The following is a 20,930-nucleotide window of genomic DNA, read 5'->3' as shown; positions in this document are numbered from 1 at the left end:
GGTTTGCTTCAGTCAATTCGTGAGGTACCCACCTTTCAAGCTTTTTAATCTTCCCAATTTGCTTCAAGTGAATTAAAACAGTTTTATCACTAACATCGCAGCCTGCAGCTAACTCGGACGTGGTTTGCGATGGATCCGCTTCCACAATAGCCTTCAACTCTTCATTATCAACTTGAGTCTCAGGCCGTCCACGGGGCTTGTTCTGCAGATCGAAATTTCCAGAACGAAAACGTTGGAACCAAAAACGAACTGTGTTTTCTTTTGCAACACGACCGCCATACACATCATTCACCCTTCGAGTCGTTTCCGCAGCACTAGTGCCACGGCGGAACTCGTACTCGTAAATAATGCGATATTTTAAGTTTTCCATTTTGTAAAATGAGTGACGCAAACAGAAAAAAACAGAAGAAAAAAAACAAATGAATGACGGTCATCGAACCACAAATACATGACTCTATAGCTGTACAAATTTGAATTTGGAATTCCTTACCAAAGAGGAGAAATTCGTGATTAAAGTGGCCAGTACGAAAAACGCCAATTTCATATGTAAGGACCTAATATTATAAGGTGGCGAACAAGCAAACGGCCATGTATTTTCCGAAATAGCGAAGCGATCGTTGCCAAGACATCGGCAATAGCAAATGCGTTGCCTACCTGATGTCGACGGAGAAGGAGACGCATAAAAAGAAAATATTTCCCTTTCCTATGCGTCTCCTCCTCCATCAAATCCACAAAAATAAGGCTACGGGGCTATCGACTAGGCGGGTTACCTCTAGATAACAAGCCTGCTAGTCTCCGTTCCTGTCTCATCCTACTTTCTCGTTGAATACACAAGTGACTTCAACTTCATTAGCGTCTGAACAAATTCAGATAAAACTGTATATCAACTGTCAAATATTGACAATGGCCGTGTATGCTCAACAAATTCCCGACTGCGTTCTGCAAGTACATATATATGTGTACTATGTTTGTATGTGTTTTAATATCTCCTTTGTTTTGTTACAGGTATGTGCATCACATAACATAGTTTACTCTTGGATTTAACTGAGGATTCAGTAAGTCGTAATAAAGAAAAAATACAGATTCTTAACAATTTCAATGACAGTTCTGGAGTTTTTACTCGGGTTTTTCGGAATAATATAGCAAAGTTTTACATTAGATAATTTTGTTAAAACCGTATCTTGTACACTGCAGTGCAATTTTTTTTTCAAAAATTATGTTGTATTCAAAGAAATTAGTGTTCTTAGAAAGTTATTTTGCTTTATTATGATTCCTTTGTTAATACAGTTGAAAACTGTTAATTCCAATTCACGGTAAATTCCTTGTATTCTTTACTTGTACTTGTTCAAATGTTTGCTTTGACGAATAGCAAATAATTATGAGACATGTTTCATTTAAAACTTGTGTGTGTTTGTGTCTCGTCTCCTACCGCAACAAATATTATATTTTGTATTAATTATATAAATAATTAAATAAACATAGAAGACAATGACCTCATTTGGATTGTATTTTTAATAGGATTTTTACGTCATTGTTGTTTTTCGGTGCGAAAGACAGCGAGTGGTCTTGTTTTCCAAAGTACGGAATTCTTCATTCTTTTGTCGATTAACTTAACCGTTATTTTGTGCCTCGACTTCAGATACTACTACAGACAAAGAATTAAGTTAAATATTCCACTTTGAATCGAATATCGTAAAGTAATGTCATCAAAATAACTTGCACAAATGTGTAATGACGGAAACATGTAATTACACATATGTGCAAGTACCTTTTTACATTGTTAGCTTCAAATTTAATCGAACATTACATCGAAATGGATAGCAAATACACGTTTTTGACTGTAAATTTATTTCTCTCCTCCAGAAAAACTGCCTCACATGTAACTCATCTCGAATGTGAATTCTTTGGAATGATTTATATCATCAAATTTTTACGAACTTCATTTGTTACCATTGGTAACAAATAATGACAAGGTGCGTTCACAAATTGCTTTGTATGCGATGTTTGCACGCGTTATTTGTCACGCGATGACAATAAATATTATCTGTGGTTTTTGCAACACCTGAACAACTAACGTCCATCTTGCGATAATTTGATATCTTGACACTGAAATGAGAAACTACTTCATTTATCTTTTTAATTGATGAAGATATTTGTGTTATATTTTAATGTCACAATTTGCAACACTATATCACTATGCTTTATATTGTGACACAGTGTAGACTACTCCTTGTACAAACCTTTGGATAAAAAGCGACTGTTAAAAAAATATCCTGTTTGATGTGAAAAATCTGTGAGCTGCTAGTGACGTGCCGTGCACACATCCAGCACTGACGGAGACAAATGACCCTTACTACCGTGTGATGTTCATACCGGTTTTACCGTATCTGGTCTCTCTAGTGATGTACCCGATTCCCTGATGTCCGTACCGGTTAGGTCGTATTTGGTCACACTAGTGATGTATAACGATAAGTTATATATATATAGATATGCTCAAATGATCTTTACATCGATGATTTTGACTGACATGATACAAGCTTACGACTAGTCATGATGATGCGAACGTTTAGAAATTCAACATATACTTGGGGTGAAATAATTGTAAAAAGGTATGTTTTAGGCTTGCGTGTGATTTCGACTTAACATTTCAACCAACTTATCTGTAAAATGGCGAAAATTTAATCAATTGCCGCTTTGAGCTGTCTTGCAATTGCTACTGTTTTCCAATCAAGCTATCGACAATGGTGACGCCACGTCAAACTGAAAAGTTTTTTTAATGAAAGGCCACAGGATTCGGTTCGATGCAGACAGCATTCGATACATTTCTTGTCTATGGTCAAGTTTATTGAATTATAAGTTTACGGTATGCATTAGACTGTGACTTTAGTGGGCATAGCATCGTCCATCACGAGAGGACAACGACCTCGACGTCAATACACTCAATATCCAATACACAGCACGAATGTTTGTACCCGCTTTTAGTTTGCTTGTCAAATTGTTTGACGTAACACGTATAGTTATTTAAAGAACGTATTGAACTTAGCTAACTTAACCTTACTTAACAAGCTGGTATTCAAAGGATAGAGCTTCGATTCTACCATAGAAATTCGATGTAAAAAAATCTTTATAACATCCAAAGTCGACTCGGATAGACATCCTCCCTAACTTAAGCTCAATGAAGCTGAAAACCGGTAGAGATGATTAAGTTACGTCTCGCAGTTTGGCCACACGGGTGAAAATCATGCACCAGCACTTAAATATAACTTAACTTACTATTAAAACATTTTGAGTGTGGCAATTAGATTCCTTTTACACTAACTGACAAACCGTCCGATTGTACAAGTATTTCTGTAAACTATCGCTACCACGTAATCGGAAATGGCTAAAACATTAGCCGTGACGTCTTGTCGTCCAGTGAAAAAGGAGTTCGTACTGCCTTTTTTATTTGCAGAAGGTATGCAACCTTTAATCGACTGAAGAGGATATGCACAGAAAAAGGATATTTCCTCTTCCAATGAGTACCGTCTTCTGCCAAATTAACATCTTATTTTAATCCAATTCTTAAAGAAAAGGATGGGAAGGATAAGAGGACCATAATTCGGCCGCCAGAACGTGCATTCGTCAAACGAAACGCATACTTCCACTTCACCTCAGTCTTATTTTTGGTCGTGGTTTTTCAAAGGGCTAGCTGACCCATTCGTGTAGCAGATGTTATTATTGCTGGTTCTACTACTGTTAAAACTACTTTAACCGAAACGTATAATAAAAAATAACAATAAGAATATGGTAATGAATTTACTTTAACGATATTATCAACGGTCGTGGTTCGTTCGTTACCTACATCTGGCCTATGTAAAGACTACATCGCTTCACTAACCCGCAGGCAGACTTGCGAATGTTAAATTCGTACGTCCGGATACAATTTCCCTTGCGGTTATAGTTGCGGTCATTTGCATCAGGTACGGTTGCAGTCCACATTTTAATGCGTGTACTTATGCAGGAAAAAAATCGAACGCTACTACAAGGGTTCTGTAGTTCTATTCTTTGTTTCGTTTTACTAATTTACAACCATAACACGAAATATACACAACGCATGTAAAGATTGAGAAGTAAAATAAATCACACACACACAAATTATACCTACCTTTAAGTTTATAATTAAAATGCAAGTTAGTTATAACTTTTCCTGGCATAAATAAAAAAAAACTAATAAATACCTTATTTTACGGAATCCTTATTTATTTTACACTAATGCCGGATAAGACAAACACACTATATTCGTACCTGATTAAATCATATAGGTGAAAACAAATGGTTTTTGCTCCAAGCGCAAGGAACTCCAACCGATGACAGCTGGCATGCGGGCCGCGTGCGACAATGTTGACGTAATTAACTGAAAACCTCTTTAACATTTCCTACAACTACAAGTAAATAATCTTACTAATATTATAAATGCGAAATTAAAATGGATGGACGGATATTTGTTTGAAGGTATCTCCGGAACGGCTCAACGGATCTTGATGAAATTTGGCACAGATGTAGAACATAGTCTAGGCTATATAGTAAGTTTTTTTTCTTAATCCCGCACGGACGGTTGACGCAGTCGCGGTTGACAGCTAGTCTTAGCATAGTTATTAAATGTTTTTATCAGGCTTCGTTTGTTTTTTTAAACATGTGTTCCATTATACAAAGCCATTCAATCATAACTAGTCAATAAGTTGCATTTTACCGTTAAAATTACCGTTTCAAAGAAACACCTGTGAAAAAACATTCTATAAAAAAGAGTTAACAGTATGTTTTAGAATTCTTTTTACCGCGTTACTTCGATTAGAAATTATCTCGATGGTACGAGCGCGTCACGTCAATGTCAAAAAAATATTTAACCTTTGCCTATGTAGTGGGGTTTAATTAGTTTTTACGTAATAGGTAAGGAACTCAAACACTCCGGTCACCGTGAAGATGGCGCCTCGACCTATCAGTTTTTTTTTATGTTATAACAAAGGGTGCTCCCCTACGTGTTAAGTAGCAATAGATTTCCGTCACCTGTGCGCGGCAGGTGCGTTTGGCGGGGTACGCCCCCATCCGATATTGAATTTATGCAAAACATCAAGCTTTTATTATTAACTGAGATAAGTAGGATACTAAAATTTTACTACAAGAAAAGAGCATTAATTTTTTATAAGCGTACATATTTACTAGTTGTCGCCCGCGCCTTCGTCCGCGCGCAATTAAAATAAAAACTGAATAAGTAGCCTATATGTTCTTCCAAACTATGTTCTACATATGAGCTAAATTTCATCAAGATCCGATCAACTGGAATCTTCCGTTCCGGAAATACCTCCAAACAAACATCCATCTAAACTTTCGCATTTGTAATATTAGTAAGATTTTAATTAAGACGTTTTTATATCAATTCAAGTTGTGAATTTTACATATTTTAATAAGAGAGCATATACAATCAAGTTATCATCTAATAACAATGTTTTTTTATACTATTGAGACTGTAATAAATCACAAATAAAAAATCTTGCATCTGCACAGTATAGTTGTCATGTGTTTGTAGACCCATGTATTGTAGTTCTAAATATCCCGCTACCCCCCCTCTCTTCCCTCGGGAGTGATTCACAACAGTCACAGATGTTGCGCTCTCTACACTTGTCCACATACACCTTCACTCCCTTCGATGTTTGCTGTGCTAAATATATCTCGCTATCTACACATATATTAATATTTTAAAACTAATTAAGTTTAATTCTTACTTATTCATTCGAAATTCTAATAATCAAGATATAGAAATACATTAATTATGTTTTAATTTATTAAATTCTTTCTGTTTATTTGATTTTTTTCTCTTCATGTCTATTTCCGTCACGGATTAATTTTATTAACACAAATTATGAGTTATAAATAAGCATTATATTTAAAAGTTATGGTTTTAAAAGTAACTTTTTAATTCCGCTCTACGTGTGAAAGGCACGACTCGTGGCTGAACAAAATGTCCGCCGCGGCCGCTGCGGCACGGATCTCGTTGCAATCGGGACTCGAGCCAAATAATATCCGGAGCAAATTGCTGCAATACACTCGAAGAACACATTTCTTTTTCCCAGAAACGTATCAAAACAAACTACATTAACATTCCATAAACATTTGCAAATAACATTTTTGTATTTTATTACTTTAAAAATTCTTAATATAATCATAATCATATAATATCCGTGTTTATTTATAATAGAGTTTATTGTATCTATTTGTACACAACGAACGCAATAATTACGTAAACGACAAGTCTTGCGAAATGGCTGACGGTTAAGGTCACAAAAATGTAACATTGAGTTGTCGAGTCTGTGGTACGTAGCACACTAGCGCCGCGCGGCGCGTCGACGCACACCGGCGCGTGACGACACGCGTGACGTCACGCGGCACGCGACACGCCCACACGCGCACGTGCCGCCGCTGCCCCAGTGACGTATTGCGCTAGGGCGACCATGTTCTAAATATTTTAGGACAAGATTTTCAAAAGTTTTTTTAATTTTTCAAGATAAGGAAAAATTAGCAAAACACGACAAAGTTTTACTATCGAACCAATGGGAAAACAATTTTAATGTTTTCTTTCCTTTTAATCGGAAGTTCTGTATTTAATAACGAGTTCTTAATAAAATAAACTAAAACATTAACTTAGTAATTAAATTGATAAATAAGTATTTATAAAGATGTAAGTTTCTATAGTTAGACTTAAAAGTAAAATATTAATACAGTCCTGCAACAAAAAAATTGTATGGTAACCATCACCGCACACCAGCGTACCGTAAATTATCCGCGCACACTAGCATGGATGTAAACAAAGTGACGTAGAGACGTGACTCACACAACGTTACGTCGCACACATGCGGCCAATGAATGTAAACAAACCGGTCGAGCCGCCACACTAGCGCCGCGCCTCAAAACTGGGCCATCTGATTTCAACTCCGTTGAAATTCTAGTGAATAATAATATTGTGCTCTATGATATAACTTCAATGCCCTAATTACTTCTTTAGTACGACAAATTTATCTGGCTCGGAGAGAGGCGGTGTTGTAGCAGTTAGGTCTGTCAAAATATATAAATTTAAGCATAGAAAATTACATACAAGACATGACATGGGACGCTAGAACAAGCATCTTTTGGCAAATTGCAGAAAGCGCTAATGAAATATTGCAAATAAGTTTCACTTATACCCACCGGGTCAGATTAGTTTGTCGGACTATACCATAGACATAAATTGGTTTTGACGGCTGCATGTCAGTTGTCAAAACTATCATTTTTTTATTATCATAGGCATTATGTTATTATTTGAATAAATTAAGCATATATCTGTATAATTTACTATCGTTTTTGATCATAAAATCTCTCATCTTGAATATTCCCTAAATTAAACATTATAACGGTGTTAACAGAATCACCAGTATTTTTTTAATAACAGCTGTCTCGTTAGCATGACTAGGCATCTATAGACATAACTAAATTTATAGTTACGTCATTTGCCGTGATAAAGTAATGCAAAACTGCTTTAAATGTTTATTTCTGGAAATGTTTATAAGTGATATAAAAATTCAAACAAAGAACATTAAATTGCCAGCAATAATGCCACAGATAGCACAAAAATATATCACATACGCGCGAAAAAATTATAAGCGACTGAATACGAACAAGTACAGTCGTTAATAAAGCGGATAGCGGACCCACGCTACGTTATTTCTGAATTTATTGTATTCACTAAAATACTGGCCATTTATAATCTTTTAATTTTATGCTAAATTATTTTTAATGTGAATTTATTATGCGTGTATAATGTTTTATGAACAAGCTGTATTATAATAACTTAATATGTCTCTATTCAATTGATATAGATAGAAAGAGATAACAATAATGTTCACAATAATTTTGATAACTTTTTTGAATTAAGAACATTAGAAAATATAACGCTACTAGCTAAATTATTACAATAGTTACAAAAAGACGTTGAACACGTGTTTTGGCGTAGAAACAAAAAGACTGAATTTCGTACTTTTTATTTAGTTTTATATCAACCTGTGACTTGTCTTTTCTTTATAAAAGTCTTATGAGAAACGATGGTCATTTGATTTGTTTGATAGCTTATGTCCTAAAAAAAAACTTTATATTACGATTGGAGGATATTACGATATCTTGGTTCGTCGATATTTTTCCAGTAAAGCCTAGTCGTAAAACTTGAAATATGATTATCGGTCTCCGAATAAGAGGGTGAAAGTAGTTTTTATTAATGTCTCGTTTTATAAATTTGTGTCTGCACGGTAAACAACTTTCTACAAAATCAAACCCATAACATTTTTATATAAATATCAAAATATCAAATTAAAACTATTTTAGGATAAAGAACGAAAGAGAAAGTTACACACAGTTAATATTTTAATCCGTAGTAAGTCTTTACTTGTTTGGTATATTGTAAATGGTGCATTAGACAACAGACATTATTTTTACCATTACTTGAACCTACCCATTCCTTGATATTTTTAACTCCTATTTTTACGTAAAGATTGACAACGCTCTAGTAGCTTTAGTAAATGATATATAGTCATCTCGCTCGCACACACAGTAAACACATTAATGTACCAGAAAGCGTCATACTAACTACGGTTACAAAGTTTCTGGAAAAAGACGTATAAGCTCTATTTTATTTTTTAATTATAGATCTAGGTATAATTTTGAATAAACTTGTTCCGAATTTTTAAGAAACAAAAGGTTATGTTTATTGAATAAAAGGCGTTTGTACAGACGACCTTGCGCGTTACTATCCGGGTCATTGGCTGGGTCAAGGTAAGTACAACTGTGACGGCTATCCGAGATTGTTTTATTAACGTCACCTAGGCAACCTATTCAGTTACCATTATAAATACTGTCTGATAGATATTGTAATCCTTAAAGATAAGAGTTTAACACTTTGAATGGTTCTTCGTTTATGTAGTTGGAACACGCATGGTAAGCCGGACGCATTGAATGTGTTAACACATTTGGTGGTAATTCACAGTCACTTGCTAGTAATAATCACACGGTATATCTGTTTTATAATAAGCTAACTATTGAATTCCATAATGTAAGAGTAAGTAACAAACTTTACAAGAAAATGTAAATATAATGTTTTGGAATATTGCATTCTTATAGACTTGAACAGTTAGAAGTCGGTGACAGAATGAGAGCACTGCTTATATAATCTAAGTAAATGTTGAAAAACCGTTAGCAGTTACAATTTCGGAGGCATAAAATTTAAATTCGAAATCGGAACTCGAAACGCGTGAGAACGACCAAGGAAATTATAAAGTTTATTGACTTATTGCAAATAAACCTGCGTTAAGAGAATGTCGAAACGGCCCTACTCAAAACGCCAGCTGTAACAACACCAGCCGCCATCTTGTATTTTTTTTTCTTTTTCAATAAATACGATTTCTTTCTCACCAGTGCCACAGAATGCAGTTTCCGCTTGCACGGTGAAATTAAAAAAGGTTTCACAAAGAGAACTCCGTCTCTACGAAAAATTTGTTGTACAGATTATTAAATTAAAAAAACTTTAATCTTGAGAAGTATATCAAAATAAAAAAATCCTTTCTTTACAAACTAAAAATATAACATTTTTTTTACTTTTTAGAGTTGTTTTTAAAAAAAGTAGTTCCAATTGTGGACAGCTAATAATGTTAAATTTATCTATTACTAGCTGTCGCCCGCGACTCCGTCCGGGCTTAAAAAAAAATGAAAAATAGATGTTGGCCGATTCTCAGACCTACTGAATATGCTCACAAAATTTCATGAGAATCGGTCAAGCCGTTTCGGAGGAATACGGCAACGAAAACTGTGACACGAGAATTTTATATTACATTTTGAATTATAAATCCATCACGGAATACTAGAAATTAAAAGCTCCAGCCTATTTCCGACTGACGTAAAATACGAAAAGCAATAATTGCTTTTTTATGTTAAAAGAATAAAACCGTTTTTCAATATACGTTGTAGAAATTCTAAACTTTTTAATTGCCCAATTTGGTAATAATTGATCGGGACAGTGGGCTGGGGGTTCGATTCAATCGTTCAGTGCTGCAGAAATAATTTGACAAATCACTGCATTTTTGTGCCGTACAATAGAACGGCACTTTAGTCCTATTGTCCGTTTGAATTATCAAAGGTTTTGTATCTGAAGTGCATGTTCCAATTGTACAAGTATGTAGTTCCGATTACGGAGTTATTTTGTAGATTTATTACGTAAATGCTCATGTCCGTTACACACGGAGGTAAGCAGAGATAACGGAAATATGTGACAAGGAATTCTCCTAGGAGTTTTTGTATTAGGACATTGAAGTCGAACGATTTTTAGAAACTTGCACTATATTTATATAACAATCATAATTAAGCTCTCAATCAAAGAGGAATATATTTAATCATACTGTTTTTAGAAAATGTAGTAGAAAAATATAAAAAAGTAGCTTTTATTTGACAAAGACAGCTCAGTAATTAGACGTCACGTTTCGCGAAGTCTTTTCAGTAAAACTATCCCGCAGCGACAGACACATCTCTTCAAAGGCAATGCTGGCGAAAGATTAATCCGCATTTTTGTTAACTTCATACTTTTATGATTGACGGATTTGTTGCCGGCATTTGTAAGAAAAGATAAAAAGGAAAGGGATGGCAAGGAAATAATCTCTGGTCTAGTGTCATTATAAATTGTAAGAATACTTTTGTGTCTTGTTCTATACAAACATTTAAACATGTTTAGTCGCGGGTTTACACGGTGATAACATTTGTAGCATCATCAGCTCACTATACGTCCTCACCGAGGGGCTCGGAGCCTACCCTAAGTTAGGGGTGCCTAGGCCACACTTGACTTCACACTTATCATTGAATTTCTTCTCAGATATGTGCAGGTTGCATCACGATGTTTTCCTTCACCATAAGAACATCGGTTAAAGGTACATATGTAAATCGAAAATCTAAAAACACATTGGTACATGGCGGGATTCGAACCCAGGACCTGAAGATTGCAAGTCAAGTGCTTAACCCTCATTTGTATGACAACATTATTACTCTCATTTCGTCTGGATAAACAGATAACTTGTTTTTAGTGGAGTTTCGATAGAACTTATTCAAAATACATCGCCGTTAAAAATCAATTAAAATATATCCTAGAAAATAACATAGATGTCGCTTTTCCTTACCGATAATAAGGTTGAATTTTTAAAGGTAAAATAGTAAAACTACTAGTAACCCAAAGAAATATAATCATACTCTATATTTTATAAATACAGTGTTTAATCAATATTGCATTCGGTATCTCAGTTTAAATCTGCACGTCGTAAAATTTGCGAATTGTTGTTGCAAAATATTTGGTAAACATAAGACTATTTCCAATAGCTATTTACAAAATATCAACTACTCTAATTGTACGAAGGAATTAGATTACATACTAGCGTTTTCACTGGTTGCACTTAAGAAAAAAAAAAATAGGACAAAATATAGCTTTTATAAGTGATTAGCTGTTGTCCTCGACTCAATCCCCGCTGCATTAAAAAGAAAAAACTTTATTAGTAGCTAATATGTTCTTCCAGACTATGTTCTATATTTATAGCAAATTTCATCGAGATTCGTAGAGCCATTCTAGAGATACTTTCAAACAAAATCCATCTAAACATTCGCATTTATAATATTAGTAAGATGTGAATTTACTTTGGTTACAATTTAATTTACTCTAATATCTTATTTCTGTACGAAACAATCTATACTAAATCTAAGACTGGTAAAAAGTTCAAAACAAAAATAAAATACTACATTGTGATTGGTTAAATTAAACCTAATTTTAACTGTAAAATTGTGCAATACCATTGAATGGTTCTTATTACACCATTAACTGACCGCTTCGTGGCATTAATTCATTCTGTATAGAATTTAAAACGGTAATTCGGTAGCTGTATTTCTTAATACTAAAACTAAAATGGCGGGAACGTGATCTTTGAGTGTAACTTTTACTTTATAGAACACTAGCTGTCGCCCGCGACTCCATCTGCGCGACATTAGAAAAAAACGTAATAAGTAGCCTATGTGTTCTTCCAGACTATGTTCTACACCTGTGCCAAATTTAATCAAGATCCGTTCAGCCGTTCCGGAGATACTTTCAAACAAACATCCATCCATCCATCCATCTTAACATTCGCATTTATAATATTAGTATTAGTATGATTAATGCTAAATATACTAATTTTAAACATGTTTAGTGTACACTAACTGGCGATATTTTAAAGGATTTACTTAGTGTAGATTTAATACTAGGAACCTACACTAAGCGGCTCCCTCAGAGATCAAATTGACGTGCGACAGTAAATGCAAAATCTTATCTTTTGGCGTTGGTAGTAATATCTTGATGTATACAGGTCAAGGAAGTATGGAATTTCCGATACACCTTCATCCAGAAATTCCTTACCTCCTTGCAGTGAATTCCACATTCTTGCTACAGCGTAAGACAGCTAAATTAAGATAGTGGCAATGCAATCTTCTATATTCTATGCAATATATCAAAATTTATCTCACCGTATATCAGTTCGAAAACATTATTAATTTATAATGCCAGAATAATTTTAAATAGTTTTAAAATATTATCAGTTACAGCAATACTTTTTTTTAGTATTTGGTGTTAAAAGCAATAAGCCAAGCTGTTAAAGTACATGTGCCTTCCTGTGTTTAATGCACTAACCACTGCCATGTCACTTGTATGTTGACAGTTGTCTCTATTCTTTCAAGGAAAATGACAGGGACATCAATATGTTTTACCAAGTATTTAGACAATGGAAACTATAGTAAAATTGTCTCAATGTTGTCCCTATTAGCCTGGTATAGGTTGTAGAACACGATGTTAATTTTGTGTTGTTTATTTGCAGGTTTTCATTTGAGTGGAGTAGTGCGCGCGCCCGCCGCGGTACCTCCCTGCTCCGAACCTGAAAGACTATTCCGGGTCACAGTATCATTTGACAGGTAAAGAATACTCGCCTGGCGACTCGCCTAGAGAGTCCACTTGCGTAAAAATCGTGGCATTGAATGTGTTGCACTATGAAATTCTGCTGCCGTCACTCTTGTATTGCCATATATAGTTGTCTCTTTTTTCGAAGGGAATGTAAGAGATGAAAATATGATTTTACACAAGTAGACAGTTAGAATACACATTGATTTTAAGTATTAATACATAGTACAAGCCTATGTCCATACAATGTAATAATTCCTTAAAAAAACATAAAAGACAAATTCTCACAAAACAACGACAGATACGCAAATGGTCGAAGAGCATTGTTTGCGGACCATAATAAAAAGGATTTCATTAAAGCGAAGGACCAGGCAACATAATAGTCTTTGTTGTTAGTTCACACTTCGCCGGTTTTTTTTGTAACATTTGATTGTATCCGATATAATGCTGCCCAAAGAAACTGTTCGAAAGTTTGATTATCACGGCCGGGGCGTGCAATATAAAGGCCTTGGTTTCATTCCGTTTGTTACGTCTGTTTGGTGATTTGAATCTTTAGTTATATACCAAAGGATTTATTTATAAAACACTATGCAAAATTTATCACAACATATTACAAACACATTTAGCGATTAGTTGCATACATTAACAACATAACATTTTTATGTACTTACAACAATAGTCGTATAAATAAAATACAATTCAGTATTTATAAAAAATATCAGTTATTGCGACCAAATTATCCTTCGACGTCGTAACAAACAGTTTTGTCACTTGTAGATGCAAGATAACAGGGGTGACATGCAGCTGCGAGGCGCGTGACATCTTCTGGTGTCAGCACGTGGTAGCCCTCGCACTCTATCGCATCCGGAATGCAGACTCCGTGCGTTTACGAGTGCCTATATCAGGTAACTAGCTGTCGCCCGCACTCGGTTCACCCGGAATTGAAAAAAAAACTTAATTAGCAGCCTATGTGTTCTATGCCAAATAATAATAATGACAAATCCCAGTAGTATAAATAATTCTTACGTTTCTATGAGGTCCTGGTACCACTATGACATACGTTTGTCTGTTACAGAAACCCTGCTGCAAATGGACCGTCAGCAGCTACAGAAGTTTGTGCAATACCTAATAGCAGAGCATCACACAGAAGTGCTACCTACCGCACAGCGGTTAGCAGACGAGGTTTTACAGGCGCGGTCCGCTATCAACAGGATCTGCGGTGCGCCAGACCCAACAGCCGGGCCACCGCCTGATGCGCACCATGCTTGGCATCTAGATGAACAGCAGGTACCTAGATTGTACCTAGTTTGATTCTCTATGTATTGTTTGAATGATAGAAAACAGTACTTGTAAAGCAATTGTGTACGGTTTTCATAATATATTAATGATATATTTTTATTCCAGGTGTGCGAACAGGTTCGAGCCTATCTACTACAGGGAACCTACTATAATGCGAACAAACAGCTAAACTCCTTGTTTTCTAAGGTATTTACTCACTTGAACTCAATACGACAAATGTAAAACGTTAGAAAAACATATTATTATACTTCTCATTAAATAAAAGGTAATGAAAAGAGACAACAATATATATTCATGTGCAAAACTCATGTTCATCAAAAACAATTTTAGGTGCGAGAAATGCTACGAGCACAAGACTCAAACGGTCCTCGTATGCTGATGCTGATGACGGAACAGTTCCTATCGGACCCTCGCCTGTTATTGTGGAGGAACCAGAACACGCCAATGACGGAGAAGTGTCGCCAGCTGTGGGAGCAGCTGGGTGCGCTGTGGGTCAGCATAGTCCTGGATCCCGGCAGCAACAAGAATCATAGGCATCAGTGGAGACAGCTACTGGACAAGTGGTCAGCGGTTGAAGTTTGTCCCACTGAAGATCCTGATTATAGGTCTTTTCCCTTGGTGAGTAACGTACAGAAATTATATGTGTCACCTCCCTATAAAGATTTCCTTAATGCGACTGCGAAAGTGTGAGCGTCGGTGGCTCAGGGGTTAAGTACTTGACTTGCAAGCTGTAGGTCCTGGATTCGAATCCTGCCATGTACCAATGTGTTTTTCGATTTACATATGTACATTTATCCGACATTCTTACGATGAAGAGAAACATCGTGATGCAATTTGCACATGTCTGAGAACAAATTCAATTATATGTGTGAACTCAACTCGCACTGGGCCAGAGTGGTTGACTATGGCCTAGTCACTCCTAACTTGGGGTAGGCTGTTGTTGACTGCGAAAAATCTTTACTGTAGACAATATTTCAGAAAATAACAAGGTTATTATTAATAACTCAGTTTTCTTATTCCAGTACGCGAGGGAAAGGGAAAGAAACGAGAGAGATCGTGACAGAGATCACAGGGACAGAGATAGAGAGAGACATCGCGACCGAGAGGAGAGGGACAGAGAGAGACTGCGAGAGAGAGAAGAAAGAGATAGGTATAGAAAACACATTACCTTCTTCCTGTGTCCGTCTGGTATTTGCGAATGAGTTAATAATTATTTATATTTTTTTTTTTTCAGAGAAAGACATAGAGAAAGACAAAGAAGAGATATGCATTCCCATTCAGAGAGTTCCGACGAAGAATCTAGACCTAATAAGTGAGTAAGCATTTACATAGTTATAATACAATTGAAAATAAACCAGAAGTACTTTTTTTTAGATCATAAAATAGTCTGTAATATAATAATAATCTCAATCTCTATTACAGCTATGAGAGAGAGTATAGAAGAGCCAGTAAGAGACTTAGACTGAACAACCAGAGACCGCCACTTCAAACAACGCCACGGACTGTCTTCCACAAGTTAGTCTTTGAAATGTTTAATAATAAGTTATATTCGTACCATTTTAGTTAGGGTAAAAATTTATTCAAAAAAACCTTTACCTCAGGGCATTGGATGCGGTGGATATATCTTGGGAGAGCGAGCACCTGAAGAATATTCTGAGCAGTGATGAATACTGTGACCCTGAGAAGCCGGACAAGGCGGACGGCGCTGGACCAGCGCTTGCTGCCACCACTCTGCAGCCTTATCCAAAATTCAACGATCTCGGACAACCTTTGTGGCATGGTCAGTTTATACCGAAATTTCTGTTAGAACCTTTTATTCCGTAACTAGCGGGCCGGATGCTTACTTTTAATCCCCTTTCTTACGTCTTTCCTTTTCCTATCTTTTTCTTATAAGGAAAGGATGGGAAGGGAATGTGGATTTGATGGAGGAGAGGTTGCATAGAAAGGTGAAATATCTTCTCTTTGTGCGTCCTCTCTTCTGTCAACTAGAGGTAGCCAATGCGTCTGCAATTGCGGATTTCTAAGGACCGCCGTGGCTTCGCTATTTCCTCCAATTTAGGTGGTCGCTTACTCGTTTGTTACCTTATGATATAAAAAAACTGTTGAGTAATATAAATATCTAACTAGTTAAAGATAATAATGACGTAATGTATGTTACAGAACATCTGCCAGTAGTGGGCGCGCGTATCGAGGCTCTGCGTGCGCACGGCCGCGCCCCCGCCGCGCTACGACTCGCCGTCAGCGCCGCTCGCGCCATGCGGCATCGACAGGTAACTAACATTCTTTGCTTTGATATATCCTGCTCGAAGGACCATAACGGACAAGTACAAGTATGTGTTGGTCTGTTTGTCCAGGAAGTGGCGCAGCAGCGGTGGGCTCGGGCGGGGGAGGGCGAGGCGGCGGGCAGCAGCGCGTGCGCAGCCAGCGAGACGTGCGGGGGTCAGTGCGAGCGCGCGCGCCTGGCGCTGCTGTGTGCGCACATGGACGCCGGCGCCTGTCTGCCCAGCGGACACACCTGCGCGCTCTCGCACACGCAGCGCTGCATAGGACGAGGTACACACACAGTACATACTTCTGACACACGTTGGAATATATAGCACCCGAAGGTGACACGTCAGGGAAAAAAATTACTCTTCTTCTCGACGTTGAAATCAAATCTCCAGTATTTTTTTTATTATTGAGAGAAAAAATGCCTTGGAGCATCTCCGGACATGGGTGATACATGTCGGACACAGGCTAATTGGTGTTCATCCCATACGGAACTACTGTCATTTATTACTTTGTAGGGGTGGTCTCAGTGATCTTGCTTTTCCTTTTAGCAGTCTATATTTCACTAGCTATACTACCGTGTTGTTAACGTGTCTGTGTGTGCAGACAGCAGGGGGTGGACAGGGTGGGCACTGGAGGCGGTGTGGTGCGTACACGAGTGCCTGGCGGACGCTTGCCTGGCGCCGGACGACCAGCGCGCCTCGCCCCGCCTGCACACATACATGGACGAGGAGCCCGCCACAGGACTACCGCCCAGGTACACAACACAACACAATAAAATCTTATTTATATAGGTTTTTACTGTCTGGAAATTGTTTCATCATCAGCTCACTATAAGTCCCCATTGAGGGGGGCTTGGAGTCATAGTTAACCACGCTGGCCCAGTGTAGGTTGACTTCTCATTTTTGCAATTGATTCTCAGATATGTGCAGGTTGTAACAAGATGTTTTCCTTCACCCTAAAAACGTCGGATAAATGTACATATGTTAATCAAAAAACACATTGGTTCATGGCGGGATTCGAACCCAAGATTTACAGATGAGCCACCACTACTCGATGTGAAATGAACTAATTTATGTCTTTTAATTGTTTTGTAGATATCAACATGTACCGGTGGCGGGCAGCAAGAACCCGGAGGAGACGTACCTTGCGCTGGCGCTGGAGGCTGCACTGCTGGGGCTGGGCATGCAGCGCATGTTGCCCAGCGGACTTTACGCACAGGAGCGTTACTGCAAACAGGTACATTCACAGTAACAACAGAAATAGAAGCCGCAGCAGCATTTACTACTGTAAAAATTGCATTCTCGTCTTTGTCCCTTCCTACTCTTTTCTACTAACGATGGCAATATAATGATATTCTACTGAAATGAGTAGGAAATGAAACATCCTAGGTTGTAATATGTGAACATTGTTGTGTAGGAGGAGCGTCTAATAGCGCAGCTGCAGCGTGTGGAGGGGGAGGCAGTGGGGGGGGTGTGCGCGCGCGCTGCGGCCGCGCTGCTGGCTGGCGGGCCCAGCTCGTGTCTGGGCGCGCGGCTGCACCCCCGCTCTGCGCCCGCGCACACCTTCGCCCGGTACCTCTTCCTGGCGCTGCTGCCCAGCGACCCCGAGCTCGCCTACCGCGTCGGATTGCGCGCTATGAGGTACAAATGTCATATTCCTTTAAATTGTTGTGATTGTTATTTAAATAAATGTAATAAATAATTGTTTGTCATTGTTCCGTAGGTTACCAATGGTGGAGGAGGCGTACGCACTAGATGGGGGAGGAGGTTGCGGTGCGGCGTGCGGCGCGGGCGCAGGCGCCTGGCACACGCTGCAGCACGCGGAGCAGCAGCAGGCAGCACTCGCCAGCGCACTGCTCGGTATGACAATTTATTTTGGATTTGGACATTTTTGGAATGTACGGATTTCCATTAAAACTTGAAGAATTTTTTTTGGGTAATATGTTTCGTTGGAAATAACATAATTTCTTCATAGTCTGGTGTCCATACTTAGTTTTTACTTCTTACTTTTAAATCTATATACCTAATAAAAGAAAGTCGTGTTAGTAACACTATTTATAACTCAAGAACGGCTGAATCGATTTGGCTGAAAATTGGTGGGCAGGTAGCTTAGAACCAGGAAACGGACATAGAATAATTTTTACCCCGTTTTTATTCTATTTTTTATTCCGCGCGGACGGAGTCGCGGGTAAAAGCTAGTTTAGAATATAACAACAATGTAATGTATGTGCGCAGGCGCAGCTCGGGGCACGCCGGCGCGACTGCGCGCGGCGCTGGCAGCTGCGCAGCGACACGTGCGGTCTGCGGCGCAGCTGTTCCGGTTAGCGCAGGACGCACTGCGCCACGCCGCACCACCCGACGCCCCACATCACCACAGGGACCTGCTCGCTGCGGCATTCGAACTGGGACTGCAGGTACCACTTAATGACTCTGAGTACGATCTTACCTTAGCTAAACTAAGTCAGGTTTTATTGTAAAGTTATGTGTATTGTTAAGGTGCTGCGCATGACACTGTCGTCTGTGAACTGGCGTCGTCGTGAGATGGTGCGTTGGCTGGTCACCTGCGCTACAGAACTCGGTCTGGATGCGTTGCTCTCCATCATGCAGAACTGGTCAGCAAATCACACTTTGTCTATTATTTGTCTTAATCTAAACTTTCAAACTATAGATTAACTGACCTAACTTTTTTTTAGACGTTAGATCCAAATGAGCTGTAATCTGTCTATTTAATGTAAAAATCTTCAAATCTGGTTACATTAATTTAACTAGCAACATTGACTTAACAACCCGTTTTTATTAATAACAGTCAAATGAGGGTGGATAAAAAAAATCAGATTTGACGTTAGTGATTAAGCAAAATTGTTCTCTCGCTGTTTATTTTCAATAATTTTTTTTGCGTTAAAAGTACAGTTATTAATACTGTCTTTATTGAAAAAAGCCACAATGAATCTGCTTCTTTATTTTCATAGTAATTAAAGTTGTAACGTGTTGTAGGTACGAGCTGTTCACACCAACAGAGGCGACTGGTCCAGTGGCTGCGGCGGCGATGTCTCACGCCACTGCACTACGTCTGGGACTCAGTTTCGAGCAGCAGGAGAAGCTCAGCGCCTGCGCACGCACACTCGCCCTGCAGTGCGCCGCCAAGGTAACAAATAACTACAAAATTAAACATTACTATGAGGGAGAACAAAAAATGCCTTTTTCTTGATATTCGTATGATTCTTAATTACTTAAACTCGCTTTGTAGCCATGAGAGGAAAGAGTATTTGAACAACATTGTATTCTTTTGGTCTGAACTAGCAAAATCAGTGTTTTAGTTCGTTAAATATAAATCACATTTTTTTTATTATCATTTTTCATGGAATCAGCATACACATCCTAAAATTTAATAATGAGTGGTGCCAATTAAACGCTATTCGACTATAAAGTAACGTCTATGGCCAACAGCATCATTTAATTAATATAAGTTGTTAATTGAACGATAGATGGCGTGCATTGTCTTTATAGATCGCGGAGGTGGATTTACCTCACTTCATAATTTAACTGAATTTGTTAAACGAGGTTTAGGCTAAGCGTCATCTGCGCCCGGCCACCTCAAGCCCGGTGAAACTGTAAATGCCTCCTCAAGGCAAACAGTGACTACTCAGTCACCAAAAAAAATTGAAACTGTTTTCGCTATACTATATACCTCAGTGTTTTCATCATCATCAGCTCACTATACATCCCCACCGAGGGGCTCGGAGCCTATCCCAAGTTAGGGGTGACTAGGCCATAGTCAACCACGCTGACCAAGCTCAGTGTTTTATTTAGTACCAATTACATTAGCTCTAATGAGAAGGAGACGTTTTTGAGGCTTTACATCGAGTGTATATAAGGTTGTATATGTCGTCAGGACCCTCCAGGCTGTGCACTATCAGCTCTGTCTGTATGCGAGGGTTCCGCGGGCGCATTCGAAGCTGCGTGTGCTGCTGTGGGCGGGGCAGCAGCACGAGGTGCGCTCGCCTCCAGCCAGCTGTTCGCAGTAGCACGGTACATGGAGCAGCGCGGACAACCAGCACGAGCTATGCGTCTCGCCACACTCGCCATGCGCAACCTGCATCTACATTACAACCAGGTAAACAACACAAGAAGACTCCAGCATCAACTGATCAACTTGCCTGCTGCAATCTACACAGAAGACAGGCGTCAAGTAGAATTTTGTACAGTCTGATGAGTGTGTGTTCCAGAAGACTTCATAAAGGGAAAGAGGATTTGACGAAGAGAATGCATAGGAAGGGGAAATATACTATTTCTGCGGGGTCTCTTCCACCGTCAATTAGAGATAGGCAACGTATCTGAAAATTGGGAATGTT

At 38.3% G+C, this 20,930-nt stretch overlaps 1 protein-coding gene across 1 annotated transcript in view; it reads left to right on the top strand.

Annotated features, from left to right (window-relative positions):
• LOC106716479 (zinc finger SWIM domain-containing protein 4-like) overlaps positions 1-20,930 on the top strand; it is a 55,716-nt gene that overhangs the window by 32,447 nt on the left and 2,339 nt on the right. Inside the window, exons 2-20 of the mRNA XM_045681473.1 lie at positions 12,930-13,023; positions 13,787-13,914; positions 14,085-14,296; positions 14,414-14,494; positions 14,639-14,926; positions 15,331-15,458; positions 15,543-15,620; positions 15,731-15,823; positions 15,910-16,088; positions 16,469-16,578; positions 16,663-16,861; positions 17,183-17,333; positions 17,674-17,815; positions 17,996-18,219; positions 18,302-18,438; positions 18,814-18,992; positions 19,075-19,190; positions 19,573-19,723; positions 20,471-20,692. Coding sequence (XP_045537429.1) covers positions 12,930-13,023; positions 13,787-13,914; positions 14,085-14,296; positions 14,414-14,494; positions 14,639-14,926; positions 15,331-15,458; positions 15,543-15,620; positions 15,731-15,823; positions 15,910-16,088; positions 16,469-16,578; positions 16,663-16,861; positions 17,183-17,333; positions 17,674-17,815; positions 17,996-18,219; positions 18,302-18,438; positions 18,814-18,992; positions 19,075-19,190; positions 19,573-19,723; positions 20,471-20,692 — 2,912 coding nt within the window. The remainder of the gene's footprint in view (positions 1-12,929; positions 13,024-13,786; positions 13,915-14,084; positions 14,297-14,413; positions 14,495-14,638; positions 14,927-15,330; positions 15,459-15,542; positions 15,621-15,730; positions 15,824-15,909; positions 16,089-16,468; positions 16,579-16,662; positions 16,862-17,182; positions 17,334-17,673; positions 17,816-17,995; positions 18,220-18,301; positions 18,439-18,813; positions 18,993-19,074; positions 19,191-19,572; positions 19,724-20,470; positions 20,693-20,930) is intronic.

This window comes from Papilio machaon, chromosome 16 (assembly GCF_912999745.1).
Source record: "Papilio machaon chromosome 16, ilPapMach1.1, whole genome shotgun sequence".
In the NCBI taxonomy this organism is placed as follows: Eukaryota; Metazoa; Arthropoda; class Insecta; order Lepidoptera; family Papilionidae; genus Papilio; species Papilio machaon.
This window is presented reverse-complemented; position numbering and strand designations above follow the sequence as displayed.